Source organism: Kwoniella bestiolae, chromosome 6 (assembly GCF_000512585.2).
Source record: "Kwoniella bestiolae CBS 10118 chromosome 6, complete sequence".
Classification (NCBI taxonomy): Eukaryota; Fungi; Basidiomycota; class Tremellomycetes; order Tremellales; family Cryptococcaceae; genus Kwoniella; species Kwoniella bestiolae.
The window spans coordinates 649,426-663,762 of NC_089246.1; the positions used below are offsets into that span (position 1 = coordinate 649,426).

At 47.7% G+C, this 14,337-nt stretch overlaps 5 protein-coding genes across 5 annotated transcripts; 1 reads left to right on the plus strand and 4 right to left on the minus strand.

The window, feature by feature from the left end:
• Positions 1-122: 122 nt before the first annotated feature.
• On the minus strand, positions 123-2,856 carry I302_107443 (uncharacterized protein; the record flags this gene model as incomplete). The annotated part of the gene is made up of 7 exons (XM_019193425.1): positions 123-617; positions 718-946; positions 1,036-1,127; positions 1,391-1,674; positions 1,788-2,516; positions 2,579-2,591; positions 2,689-2,856. 7 exons carry the CDS (start codon positions 2,854-2,856, stop codon positions 123-125), a joined length of 2,010 nt encoding a protein of 669 aa, XP_019044902.1.
• Positions 2,857-3,409: 553 nt separating this feature from the next.
• I302_107444 (uncharacterized protein) lies at positions 3,410-4,493 on the plus strand (the record flags this gene model as incomplete). Its single annotated transcript, XM_019193424.1, has 5 exons — positions 3,410-3,496; positions 3,581-3,761; positions 3,948-4,133; positions 4,242-4,337; positions 4,399-4,493. The coding sequence occupies 5 exons, from the start codon at positions 3,410-3,412 to the stop codon at positions 4,491-4,493; spliced, it is 645 nt and encodes a 214-aa protein (XP_019044901.1).
• A 719-nt stretch (positions 4,494-5,212) lies between these two features.
• I302_107445 (uncharacterized protein) lies at positions 5,213-6,257 on the minus strand (the record flags this gene model as incomplete). Its single annotated transcript, XM_019193423.2, has 5 exons — positions 5,213-5,491; positions 5,657-5,823; positions 5,894-5,928; positions 5,989-6,060; positions 6,226-6,257. 5 exons carry the CDS (start codon positions 6,255-6,257, stop codon positions 5,213-5,215), a joined length of 585 nt encoding a protein of 194 aa, XP_019044900.2.
• Positions 6,258-6,936: 679 nt separating this feature from the next.
• Positions 6,937-8,294, minus strand: I302_107446 (uncharacterized protein; the record flags this gene model as incomplete). Its single annotated transcript, XM_065870461.1, has 4 exons — positions 6,937-7,198; positions 7,357-7,694; positions 7,814-8,166; positions 8,252-8,294. 4 exons carry the CDS (start codon positions 8,292-8,294, stop codon positions 6,937-6,939), a joined length of 996 nt encoding a protein of 331 aa, XP_065726533.1.
• A 356-nt stretch (positions 8,295-8,650) lies between these two features.
• Positions 8,651-13,632, minus strand: I302_107447 (uncharacterized protein; the record flags this gene model as incomplete). Its single annotated transcript, XM_019193421.1, has 9 exons — positions 8,651-8,776; positions 8,915-9,057; positions 9,139-9,216; positions 9,290-9,364; positions 9,451-9,774; positions 9,890-10,193; positions 10,281-11,874; positions 11,938-12,386; positions 12,457-13,632. The coding sequence occupies 9 exons, from the start codon at positions 13,630-13,632 to the stop codon at positions 8,651-8,653; spliced, it is 4,269 nt and encodes a 1,422-aa protein (XP_019044898.1).
• Between the last annotated feature and the right edge of the window lie 705 nt (positions 13,633-14,337).

The window sequence follows — 14,337 nt, forward strand, 5'->3', positions numbered from 1 at the left end:
AATAAAAGGAAAACATGACATTCGTTAAAAGATAACTTAATAGATCCTCCCCCGTCCCTACTCTACCCAGTGAATATTCCTCTCATCCCACTAAATATCATTATACCATTGTACCTCGCACACTACTCATGCGCTCCATGCGGGGTCATCCCCCTCCTAGCAGTCCTAGGCGTCTGCCCCGTCAATCCAGTAGGTCTTCTCGGCGTAGTGGTCCCCAAAGTATTCTGTCGTCTGGGCGTAGCACTTCCCACATTACTACTAGTACCAGAAGAGGAAGAAGACAAAGTGACAGGAGGGATCTGCATAGCCCTCTCTATCAATCTCTCATTCTGGTTTCTAGATTCCTTCGACGCGAGTGCTCGAAGCAACACCATCGGGTCGACCTTCTTACTTGTCGTGTTGGTAGAAGTATTACCGGATCGAGTGGTAGTAGATAACAAAGAGACGGTATCGGGTCCTTCCTCGTCGTTCTCTGGTATTGCACTTGAAGAGGGTAATCCCAATTTATCCCTCGATCTCAGGTCTTCAGTAAGGGATGAGAATATACCGTCTAGGAATCGGGAGGATTGGAGGACGTATTGGAGGGCTACGTGGGAAGTCTGATGTAGAGTGTCGATCTAACAAATCAGGGAATTAGTATATATGCTCACACAAGGATCTGAAAGATTTGACCAAGAAGTATGGAGGAATCAAAGTTTGGAGGAACCAAAAACTCACCTTGAACTCCACATCCTCGAACTCGCCTTTACTCTCTCCCAATTCATCATCCTCTTTATCCAATACACCCTGAGCCAAAGATAAAGCGTCTTTCATCCAGTTCTCACTCCTCGTCATATCTGGTTCCCTATCAGCTGCGATCTTCTTATTTAGACGACTTATCACATCTTCCTGCTTCGCTCTTGTTGCTGAAGCAAGTGCATGCCATTGTGCTTCTTCGCCTTTATACCTGAATCACAAGGAGTGGCGTATCAGCGCATGCCCTCTCATCGTCCAAATTGCGGATCCGATTCAAAGATATTAAGAATCAATGCTTACTTTCGTATGTCCGCGTTGGCAGCTGCTTCCACCTTCCTGTTCGATACATTTTTGGGATGCGGTTTCAGACCGGTTATCGTTGGTTCTTGGCCCTGATGAGCGACAAAGATATTAGCATTCTCATATCGACATCTCTCTTCCAATGTAGGAGCAGCGCGAGTCCTGTTCAAGCATCCATTCTCGCAAAGAACAATGTCAATCCTCCACAACCACCGCCCTGTAGCCCCTGTATCAGATGTACATCTATCCATATCTCTTATGCCAACCATCGAGAAGCACTCCTCAAATACTCGACAACGTGGACTATCCGTCCTTCCCTTTCAAGCACAAATACACAGACAGGAACAACACTCACAGGAGCACCAAACACGCTCGTATCGACCCCACCCCTATTCATCTCCCTCACAAACTCATCCATAATCTCCTTCAACATCTTATCTCCCTCTTCCGTCCTACCTTCTTCCTCCTGAGCTTTGGCTTTGCCCTTATCTCTCCTAGATGAGCTCGCCGGTTTGAGGGATTCTTCGAGCGCTCGATTCGCACACCATGAGAGTAACATCCGAGCCTTGATGGGTTCGGGGTATGATACGGGGATATGGCGGTAGAAAAGTTTGGAATCTACGTTCTTGTGGGGCATTGCTATAGTACAAGAGATAGTATATCAGTTTTACCCTTTCCCAAATTGCTCAACACCCCTTCGATCTCCAGGAATGCACGGTTCAGGGATTGAGTGAGATGACCATCACACTCACTTATCTCTCCTCTGCCCCAACTCGAACTCGCCCTCCCACCTCTATGGTCCAGCGAGCTTCTCCTAGCCTGCTGTCCCCTCAACTGCTGATTCTTCCTTATGATCGGCGTCTCACTCTCCATAAGCGGTATAAAACTCTCCTTACTCAGCTCATTGATCCGACCCTTCTCTCTCCCCATGGATTGTCTCGTCTTCCTTGTAAATCCCTTTGGAGGGGCCATCGAGACCTGGGTAGAAGGTCCAGGTACTGGCTGAGAGGATGAAAACGTCCGTCTAGGTGGCGAGGTGGGGCGTGGACCAGATGCCTGGGGTGGGTGAGAAGATGGGATGCTCAGTCCTTCCACCTCTACTCTTCTGGACTTTGAACCAGAAGCCGAAATAGAAGAGGTGATTTTCATAGATTCTGTTTCCTCCACTCCTTTCAGGGGATCATCCGAGGTGTTGATTGCTGCTCTGACTGGATCGATGGATTTGGAACGTGATCTCATATTGGTTGATGAGGAAGTCTTGATCCGCTTGGAGCTGTTCGAACTTGAGGAATGGGAAGGTTGAAATTGAGATTCATTGGGAGTAGGCGATTCTTGTCTTTCTCTGATTTCTCTGGTGGAATCTCGCCGCCTTGCGATCTTCCTCTCTGAGGGTGGGGGCAGTAGATGTAGGTCTTCGTCGTTATCGTCTGGAGGTGTGTCGGACGAGTTGGTTATAGGTACAGGCTGGGGTTTGAATGCGGCTAAGGAGTATTTGTATGACATCAGCATTGGCTCATACGAGTAGAGCGGAGTATACACTCACGTTGTTTCTTGGTCTACCATTGGGACATCATAAAAAACGGAAACATCAGTACATATACATATCAACATACCAACATTCCTCAAACCTCGAACCCCAATATCCCAACTCACCGCAGGCTTCCTCTTCTTCTTATCCGGCTCATCCTCCTCCGTATTCTTTCCCTTATTCGACGTCGACATACTCTTCCGTTTCCCACTGACCATATTACTTCTCGAATCGAAGTTTAGTATCGATGATGGTGGGGGCGGGGGTGGTCTTGTGGTTGCTCTTGTTGCCATTCGAGTTCCGATTTGATTTGTTTATATAATTTGCAAAGTGTGATCGTCGATGTCCCATACATACGATGATTCTTTCCTCCTATCCTTTTTCTTTTTATTTCTTCTTACTGCTGATGCTGCTGTGTCGGGACGATGTATGTCGTAGTGGCTATGATATGGTCAAGTAAGACATATGCACGAAGATAAGGGATGATTAATGATGATGTTGTGGATGATGTTCAATGAAGGAAAGGTGAGATATCAACGGATTCAAAGTCACGCGTCTTTCTTTCTTTAGTACGGATGTTTGTTTATGTCCTCATATACTCACTCAGGGTAAAAAATCAACCTCAACCATTGTACCTTTGGAAAACATTATTCGGAATCGCATTTATCTCATTTTATCCCAAACCCCAAATTCAATAGATACACGTCATCACTTTTTACATGCTTGTCACCTCTCTGTCAGATGAGAATACATGAATGGGATAAACGAGATGAGAGGCAATCATAACATCATAACACCCGACCAGCTTGTCATACAGCCTATCACACATCTGAGCGATACTCAACCATGCCGAACCTCGCTCTCCTCATATTCCTCGTGGTCCTGCTCACCCAGGTAGTAGCATGGGTAGGTCAGACAGTGCTCCAGGATATAGTGAGTTTGCCTATATCCTACCATACCCTCTCGTGGCCGGCTCTTGAGGGTACTAATCACTACTCACGTGTTCCCCACCACCAGGCATTCTCGATATCCTCCCGAATAGCTCTCTCAAAATCATCGAAACAGCAATCCGACCTTCGTAAACAGATCTTAGCGGACAAAGCAGAGCTGGGCAAGACTTCCTCGCAGGATGAGTTTGCCAAATGGGCAAAGATACGGAGGAGGTTGGATAAAGGTTTGGCAGATTTGGAGAAGCTCAGTGAGTCATACGATTCAGATCAATACTCTTTTCCAAAGAAACCATTTGAGGAGGAATATATACCCCTTGTCAGATCTATAGTCTCTTCCTCTAACCATCGTATATCCTCGCTGCCGCTGACATCCATCTCATTTTCCCACCTTCATTTTCTCGGTGAACCCAGAGCTAATCCGTTGATAATCGCAGACACGACCATAACTACCTCCAAATCCTCATTCACCACCAAATTCAAATCCTTCATATGGCTCCTCACCTCAGGATCAAAGTTGGTCCTCGTATGGTGGTTCAGAAAACAAGCTGTATTCTGGCTCCCTCAAGGATGGGTGCCATACCCTGTAGCGTGGTTGATAAGTTTCCCAAGTGCTCCGTTAGGTGAGTCGACTTTCCCCCTTTCTCTGCATTCTGCATGGGTCTTGACATACATGGAGCAGAAGGGATAAGCTGATGATGATGATTCGCTGTATCCGTGATATAATATAGGCTCAGTATCGTCCGGTGCATGGTCAGCAATCTGTACGCGAGTCTTGATCTCCCTCGAGGAAATAGTTAAGGCATTGCTTGAACCTTCCATACCTGGTCAGTTGACTTAATCCGAATACACGGTCAAATCAGCAGCTGATCAATGTATATACTCTAGCCGGACCCATACCCACAACTCCATTCGCTGCGCCCAGTGAGAAACAGGGGGCGAAGATTGAGCCTATCACGTTGGAGCATGAGAAGTTGGATTAACAGCAGGGCAGAGTTGTTGAATACAATAAATGAAAATTGATGCACAAATAACAAACTATATACGCGACGTTGCCTCTCAACGTGCTGTACAAGAGAGATTTTCAGACGTGAAATCGCAGTGGGTCGTACAATAACTTGACCCCGTTTTTACCCAATTGTAGCGACTGAAGGACTAATGGTGTTGACATCACCTAAATGCGGTCAGTAGGTCAGATGCAATTATGCTACGGGGGATACACGAGTGACAACAGTGCATATTCATTTGATGATATACTAGATATAACTTGATCTGGAAGGATAACCCAAGTACAGCAGACTGACTGATATGAAGAAAATGTCGCATATGGAAGATGATGCGTCAAGATGAAGGAAATCGATAATACAACAGCTGACTCGCTTGCATTACTTCCTCGCTTTCTTAGCTACCTGCTCAGAAGCTACTTCACCTTTCCTCTTTATCGTCTGTCCATTCTCAAGCTTCTCATCAACTTCCATCGATAATGATTCTTCCTTCGCTGCTCTGTAGTGGACAAGACATAGAGCTTCAGAACGTATTCTCTCTCAATTATGTGGCCAACACAATCACAAGCCAGTTCACACGAATGGGCGGGACTCAATGGACGAAGATAAAATACTATCCATCCGACATGTATATTCTATTCTATGAACCACCATCTACCATCTAGTTTTATCCCATCTATGGAGAGAGGTGGAGAAGCTTACTGTTTCTCAAAGTACTTGAGTTTATCGGAGGTATCAATCGTGTCCTTACCCTCCTCCCAACCGGCGGGGCAGACCTCACCGTGCTCATCGGTGAATTGGAAAGCCTTGATCAATCGGATGGATTCCTCGACGGATCGTCCGACAGGCAAGTCATGCACGTGCATGGCTCGGAGGGTACCTTTGGGGTCGATGAAGAAGGTTCCTCGGAGGGAGATACCCTCTTCGGGAAGGAGGACACCGTAGGCTTTGGAGGCGGCGTGAGATCTGTCGGCGAGCTGTGGTGTGGGTGAAGAAGCCGAGCGTCAGCGAGGGTTCTTCGAGCGCTATGGAGAAAATGGTGACAGTTCAAATAGCGTCTGAAGTGAACGAGCAAGTGACGGTCGAAGAGCTCGACGCTTCCATTGTGTGAATCTGTTGTATTATGAGAATAGCAAACTCACCAAGGTCAACTTGAGATCAGGGCCAAGACCACCCTCCTTCCTGTTAGTCTGGGACCAAGCGAGGTGAGTGAACTCTGAGTCAGTGGAGACACAGATGACCTCAGCACCGATAGCGGCGAATTGAGGGAGGGCAGCGTTGAAAGCGAGGATCTCAGTGGGGCAGACGACTGGAACGTGGACGAGCAGACTATCAGCGTTGGACATCTCCCAGATTATATACTGGTGGTTACAACTCACAGGTGAAATCCATAGGGTAGAAGACGAGGACGGTCCTATCATCGGAGGAATTGCTTAATCAGCATCGACCCGCAGGGGAGCAAGAGCAGACTCACCATTTTCCCTTGTAGTCAGCAAGCTTGATCTCCTCGAAAGAACCTTCCTTGACGGCGGTACCGGCGAAGTCGCTGTGATCAGAGGCCGTGTATTAGCATGCATGACCTTTCTTGCATATCATCATCTATCAATCCCAAAAAGACAGTTGAAAAAGGGAGGTTCGGCCGATGTTTTCCGAGCGCCAGTTGATAGTATGGGACCAAAGCAGTGTGAAGATGGCAGAGAGGTAGACTCACGGAGCAGGCTTTTGGATTTGAGGTAAAGACATCTTTGCTGTTTTTGTTCTGTTTGTTTTTGGTGATGATGAGAAAGAGAAAAAGAAGAAAAGAAGAAAAGAATGTTTTCAGAAAGAATGATGAGATACGGTGAATGAGTGAGTGATACGACTATCACGGTCGATGGAAAGTACTCGCAACTAGCACCAATAACAAGTCGGACTCTAATCCGTCAAATCGGATAAGACCGTACTAATTAGCAATAATGATCCAGTCAACATTTCAATTCAGGGTAAAAAACAGTTGAGCTCAGCTTTGTACTCGGCTCATTCCCACTCCCCACTCTTCTTACACCGCTCAGCCACCTACTTGTATACTCCCATTGGAAATACTACTATACTAGAAAACCTACCGACGCTTATCTCATCCTTAGCCGCGGTCAGACCATCTGTTCGCCGAACTCACACCACCTCGCAGTCAGAGCATCCTCATCATCTCCATGAAGTCATACGCATCTACATCAAGTGTACAGGTATAAAAACAGTAAAAACAGCCACATACATATGTGACGCCTTGAACCTCATGCATCGAACAGAAAGACTATCGTACAAGAGCTTGAGATTAAAATGCAACACAAAAACATACAGTAATACAAAAAGGCAAGGCGGACAATTCCCACCCCATCGGAAACTCTCCCCCGTGACTCCGGAGCAGCGCACCTTGCGCCCATCCCTACAAAATCCTATTCATCATATTCTCCTGATCATTCTGCGTGGGTAGTACAGTATCACCGAGTTTGCCTCTCGGTATATACCTAGGCAGAGGGGCTGATACCTGTCTACTGAAGGACTGAGACCGAGGTTCTCGTTGACTTTGACGTTGTTTGAGGTACTTTAAACCTTGGAGTATATCTTGCTGGATCTGAGTGAAGGGGGCATCGTGTAGTGAGGAAGTGAGAGATGCAATGTATGCGTATTCTGCGATGGTTGAGTTACTGCATCAACACTCGTGATCCCGTACGAAAGCTTCCCAATGACCGCAGAAGTCTAATACACTGGACTGCTCCCAATTACCTCTCTACTTAAGCAGTGATCTCCCTTCCGTCCATCTACATACGCGATTAAAGATGGAACACAACTCACCACAATCCACCAGTCCCTCCTCTCCCCACTATTCATCCCCCCCATCTCCCCCCTCTCATTCAATACCCCCTCCAGAACCGCGTTGAACCTCCTCCTAGACCTATTCCGCTCCACCGCAAGCTTACTAACAGCGTTCTTGCTACCAATCGCACTAAAATACACACACCCTCCCTTCTGCTCGTTCCGCCAGTCATGCAGTGTCTCGGTGGGGAAGGGAGGGATTTTGCGCGGAGGTAGGAGGGTGAAGGGGATACAACGTAGGTTGAATAGGGGGGAACGGAAGATTTGGGTGCGGGTTTTGAATATTGTTGGGAGGGAGGTCGAGAGGTCGAATCCTATTATGCGGATCTACATCCATCCCAGGGGTATATCAGTATAATGAGCTATACAGGGGTTATGACACGGTCACGTGTATTTGTTGTTTGTACTAAGGTGTTATAGATGGATATAGGCGAGATAAGACTTACTCGTGCTTCCGGATCGACATTTATCGCCGGTTCCACCGTCTTCCCCTCGGAATGCGAATTTGGATACATATTCCTAATCGCATCTTTCCAATTCACCTTTCCGCTTGTTTCTAAGATGCCCTCGGACTTTGATATTCCATTCCGATTAGACCGCAGAGCGCCATAGCCATCTTTCAGCAAGGGTTTCGTGCTCGTATCTTCCCGATCTGTACTTCTAGGTTTCTTTGTTGCCTTGGACAATATACCGGCTCTAGTCCTCAGCTTTGTCGTGGTCGGACGTGCTCGAGAGGGTTCACCTAACCTTGGAGGTGAATGGTTGAACAGAAGATGACATGTTGAGCAGAATGATCTGACTGTGTTCACAAAATTGTTGTAGAATATCAGCTTGGAAAAGGATCCGTGAACACATTTTCTTTGTATATGACTGTGTATACTCACTCTGCGAGCATGCAGTGGATCGATATATGATCGACGCGGTCATCATGGTATTGTTGTAGATGCAATATCAACATGGATGACTACACCTGAAATTTCCATCTAAAGGTGTTTCGCAGAAGTGGAGGTTGGACCATGGCAGAGGCAGATGCAGAGATTGGTGGCAGTTGGCAACTATGGTCGAGCTGTCTATCTCTGTTCCCCGCCGACTGTTTATGCGATGCTATGAAGCAAGAGAATTTCTTCTAATGAACGTAGCATGCAGTAGAAGTACATACACCAGATACAGATTTACATATGAAGATTATAGATATTGTCCATTTCAACAAACCATCACATCACAAATCCCAAAAGAGTCCACGATCAATCTATATTAAACCAAACATCATGAGTCTACTTCATTTAATGTGGAGGTAATGGCAGTCCCCTCCCACCAGCATAAACCGGACTACCCATCATCTGTGATATACCCCCAGGCGACGGCGGGACTCTCAGTCCAGCTACAGGCGATGGTGCATTTTTCTTTCCCTAATCACCCACCAAGAGATATCAGCATTCATTCTAAGTAACTATCCCCTATACCCAACCGACCCTGACGTGTATGACACACCGGAGGACAAAAGCGGTAGAGCAGGGTTTGAAAAGATGAGAGATGAGGGGACCCACCTTGCCACCATGTTTAGCCATCAAAGCGAACAAATCACTGATCTGCTGCTCCAATACCTTTTTCTCTTCTCGCATTTGACCCAGTTCAGCCATTGAGCGATTGACCTCGGTTGATAAGAGTTTTTTGAATTCTTCGACGTGCACTATGAACAAACAATATCAATATCAAGTACATTACAGATGGTACAGTCTCTCCAGTAGAGGGAGTAGGGAACAGAACCCACTAGATACATTCACCGAAGTGGCTTGTTGCATAGCTTCGATAAATCGCATTCGCTCGCCTCGAATTTCGGCGGTGAGGTCTATCCGATAAATGCAGACATCAGCTCACGAAATATCAACGAGTCGTGGCAGGCGTATCAGAGCAACACTCACCCGTCGCTACCGCTCTTAATAACAACTCATTATCCTGTCGTTGTCTCTCCAAAATCCCAACAACCTGTTCGACGGCTGAACCAGAGTACCCCCACCATCAGCCATCTTTTCCTACACATGCAGACTTGGGAGAGTACAGTGAAAGTAAATATAACACATACTATTCTGCTGCCCCGCCGCCCTCTCCCTCTCCTCACCCATCATCCCCAACAACGCATCCAACCTCTGTCCGACCAATCCTTCAGAGTCGTTCCGCCGTTTCTGCTCAGACATCATACTATGCATGTCCGCCACCAAGTCGGGTAGGCCAGGTTGACCTCCGCCCGAGGGGCTCGTGCTTGATCCGCCTTCTCCCAAGGTGGATGAGGAGGAGGTATCGTCCGCTGAGGAACCGACTAGTATATTGAGGCGTTTGGATAAGGTAGAAAGTTCGGTGGATGAGTTGAGGACGAATTTCTCGAGCCATGAGTTGAGCTCGTTGAGGTCTTTTCAGGAGGTAGGGAGTCAGCTTACGTTGTTCTAACTTTATATGATCAGGGTGGCAGCGCATCATTGTGCGGGAAACAGGAGAAGATAAGGTAGAAGGTGAGTTACACTTACATCTCGCAATATCAGTAGTCTGCTGAGTCTGCAGTGTCCTAGCATCTTTCAACTCCGTAACGAGATTCAGGACATCTCCAATCTGCTTGGTGACTTCCTCGGAGAATCCACCGCCACCTCCCGAAATTGCCTTGCTAGTCTCAGGGACAGTAGGCGTAGGTGTGAGGGACTTGGTATCGATGGGCGGACTGAGTGTAGATCCAGAAATACCATCGATCTTGGGTGAAGGTGGCGCAGATATATGATCGTTGTGCAGGACGTGTAGACCGACTAATCGAGGAGAGTTTTTGGATGATCCGCCGGTCTATCCAATTTCAACGAAATAGAATCATTTAGCTTATACCCACCACCAGATGGGAAGTAATGGATAGAAAGGAGGGAAGACACTTACCAGATCAGCCATGATTTGAGCTACCTCCTGACCAGCAGACTTCTCTTCCTCACTCGGAGAAGCAGTCAACGTATTTCTCGTAGCACTGCCACTTTCCCCAAGCGGCGATTTGACCCGTTCGCCAGAATGCGACGAAGGTTGTTTTGACAAGACCTGTTCACAAAGTCTAACGATATTATCCAGCTTCTCATTCACCTCCAACATCTTCTCATTCTCGGCATCCTTGCTCATCGGATCATCGCGGTTAACATTATTGGCCAGGTTCGAAAGTTGCAATGTGTTCTCGATATTCTTGATATCCAATCCCAATGTATTCAACTTATCGTCCAATCCCTTCGGCACGACAATCTCTCTAGGTTGGTCGTTTACTTCCTTCTGGTATCGCACAAACCCATCTAGGGAATCTATAATTTCCTTCAAGTTGAAATCTACCCCATCGATCTTTTCATACAACTTGTGATGATCTGTCGAATGATCTTCCAACCTCGCAATGACCGTGGGGTCTACCAAGCTTGTCAAGGCAGTATTGGCCAGACTACTTGTCGGCCGAGTAAGGGGTGTATGCATCTCAGTGGAAGGTCTCGAACTTCCACTTCCACTTGTACAGCCCACTTCTTCGCTTGAAGTGGTCGATCGTCCAGATGGGATAGTAGCCAGCCCCGGCGCTTGCGAGGGTTGTGCGGTCATCTGAACACCGCCAACAGCAGGTTTGGGAAACGTAATGTGACTTATATGTGTCATAGGTGGTTTAGCCAGGAATGATTCCACCCCCGAAGACTCCTCTACGATCGTTAATGGCAACTCATTCTTCGCACTGAGCATCATACCATACCTTCTCGTCTGTTGTACTGCATCTGCACCCACGACTGTCGAAGCGGGTCGACGAACCTGACTTGCCGATCTGGAAGGGTTCAGATCGTTCGGATCAAACGATAGCATCGTTTCCGTCTTGGGGAACACCGTGACCTCCTCAGGATCGGTATAAGGTAAATGCAGAGATTTCGAGTCGTTCGAGGTATTGGTGGATTTGTTGGAATTGGTTCTAGAGAAGGACGGAGTGGAATGTTCGAGATGGCTTGATGCTGTTGAGGGTTGCCATGCCCTTATCCTCTCTGACATCTCCATACTTTGTCTTAGACCTGTATTGTAGACGCCAGATTTTGGTCGTTCCAGGGTCAAGTCTGGATCTGGACCCAGATCGAACATCCGCTGTACACTATCTCTCAATCCGATCGCATCACCCCGAGTTTGAGCGGCAGGTGACGGAGAGGTCGATCTCATCGGTACAGTGGGTAGGGGATCGACGATATCGCTTGTGGGTATACCCAGGGCACTGCCTGCTACCCATGTATCGCCTACTTTCTGTACTGGTGGGGCAGAGGATCCAGATCCGGATGATCGAGCTTCCAACGCTCTGAGACGGGATTGGAAATCTGTTTGTTGTGGTTCAGGCCTTGGGAGAGGTGATGTAGGCGCCGCCAGCACAGGGGGAATGGTAGATGTCGGTGTCCGCGAGAGGGTCGTAGCTGGTACAAGGGGCGATGGGGGTGGTAGAGCAGGCGGTTGAGCGGATTTACAAGCTAGTAGTACATCCCTGTAATCCTCCTCTATCAGCATCTCCATAGACTTTCGAGCATGAGAGGAAGAAACGACCTACCAGATCGCACTGACCCACCCCAACCTTCCAGCAACACCTTCAACGCCTATATACCTCTTCGACCCATCACTCCAGACCATCTCCAACACTTCTGTTCCCACACCCTCCGGAACGGGTGGTATACCTCTACCTCTCACTTCGTCTCTCCTTAAACTGCGCACTTCCACGCAGTCCTTCATTGCCATCTCTACATCTGGCGATACTGAGGGGTCAGGCTGAGGTATCTGACTGAACGGTACGGCAGGGGCAGAAGCCTGTGTAGGGTTGGTTCCTGATAGTACCCTCCGAGGCGTCGAGTGTCCAGAAGAGGGATTTTGGAATATGGGGCAATAGGTTATGTGCATCGTTGTTGGTGTTAGGACTGCCCAGGATGAAAGCCACGAGCCCCATTGGGCGACTGAGGAGCAGGGTGTGGGGATGAGATACATTGCTGCTGATGATCGGATGATCTGTCCGGTCCAGAACGTGACAATCAGCATTATCCGAGGGAGGATCATATCAGCTATGAGAATGACTCACATCAGGATCCGAGGGTCCTTTGCTCAGGCCCATCTCTTCTTCTCCCATCCTATCGCTAAAAACGATCCCACCAGGCAGCCCGTTCGTGCCCAATCGTTCATCACTGCTCACATCATCCCATCCAAACGATTCTGACCTTGAAAAGTGCTTCTCCTGTTTCTTCCCTTTTGCTTTTCTCCCAATCGCTTGTATACCCCCTCCAAATTTATTTAACATTTCCTTTAATGGTGATCTCCCGCCGTTCCGCTTCCTCTTCTCTCCCGATGGACTGGGTGAAAGTGAATATGATGAAGGGGATGGCGACAGCGTTGCTGCTCTTTTCCTAGTCTGTTGGGTGGGTGTACGCAAATGCTGTTGTAATGGCGAAGGATTGTATGTTGTTTTAGCGGGAGAATAACTCGGTCCTGCACCCATCGAGCTTGAAAAGTGATTAGAGGGAGGTATAGGATTAGCTCGCGGGATAGGTAATGGTTTTTGATCTAGGTACTCTCTACTCATGACTCTACCCGTTATTCCTAGAGGTACGGATGTAGCAGGATAACGGGTTCTGGGCAACTCGTTGACGGGTGTACCAGGTAGACTCTCCCATTGTTGGATCATCCTCTTTGCCGATCCACTGCCCCTTTCTAATCTTGCTGGTGGGAATCTATCAGAAGTGGGAGAAGCATTCTCAAATTCGTATGTCCTCCGTTGGGTCGATAGTTTATCCACTGGAGCAGTAGCTGGGACCGGTACTCTCCTTAATTGTGTTGGTGTAGATACGTTTGACGAGACTCTTCGATTCACCCTCAATGGCGAGGTCGACCTTGTCCGGCCCATATCGTACAGCTGAGGTTGGGGTAATGGTCTTCCCCTAGGTGTATTGGAGGAGGAGGAAGAAGCATTCTGTTCGAACTGATTTGCCCGGTCCTTCACACTGGGCCCTCTACTCAGATCCATACTTGTTCTTCTAGGTTTCTCCTCCGCATATCTATCTTCCATGGTGGTCGGTTCCTCGTATACGTCTAATATAGGCTCTAACTTGTGTTTGTGTGCTCCCGGGCTGGGGAGGTCCGGGACAGTGATTGAGGTAAGGGTGGTGGTGTTGGTCTGGAATTCCGAGTTGTACGATGTCGATGAGATGAGAGTAGTCGCTGTGGGTTGTGTCGAATATGGTGGTCTGGCAGATGTTGACATGATCTCCTATCGTGACTGTCGGATCCTGGAGGTGGGGTGGGGTGTTGATCTCAGACAATCAAGCTATGTCTCATACCCTAAGTGACGTATAATTTACAGGTTCTAAAATGCGGTAAGTACGAGTTGAACTAAGAAGGAATGACCTGTTGGTGCATAGAATTTGTTGTTGATGACTTTGCAAGAACATTGTTTTCCAGCTTATGGTTGTTGCTCACCACGTGAAAAATCGGTATCGTCGAAAGGGGTGACGACCATAAATTGAGGTTGTCCTGTGGGATGGGAATGACCAGCCACTCTCAGACATTCTGGACTTAGGGACATAGAAGGTTCTATGATTTCCTGGAGGATCTCGGAATGCGATTTCTTGGGAGTGTCATGAAGCCTACCTTGTCCCGGTAGCTCACGCGGAATTACATCCATTTTACATCGTCACGATTATTCGCCCGTAACACGATGATGACTATGGTCTTGATTCAACGACCTTCATCTTTGTCTTTCCAAAATCATACGCGTGAAGCAGTCAGGGTCGAATGACTGTTTGGATTCCTTTAAAGGATGGTCAGGACAGAAAGCGGACATGTCCGCCTGTGCGCCTTATCGCATTTGGCCGATGACGTTATGGTTTGGTGAAGCACATGCTCATGCCCACCATTCAGATATCGCTGAGAATGATAAGACGACCTACATTCATTCTTGCTCATTCAT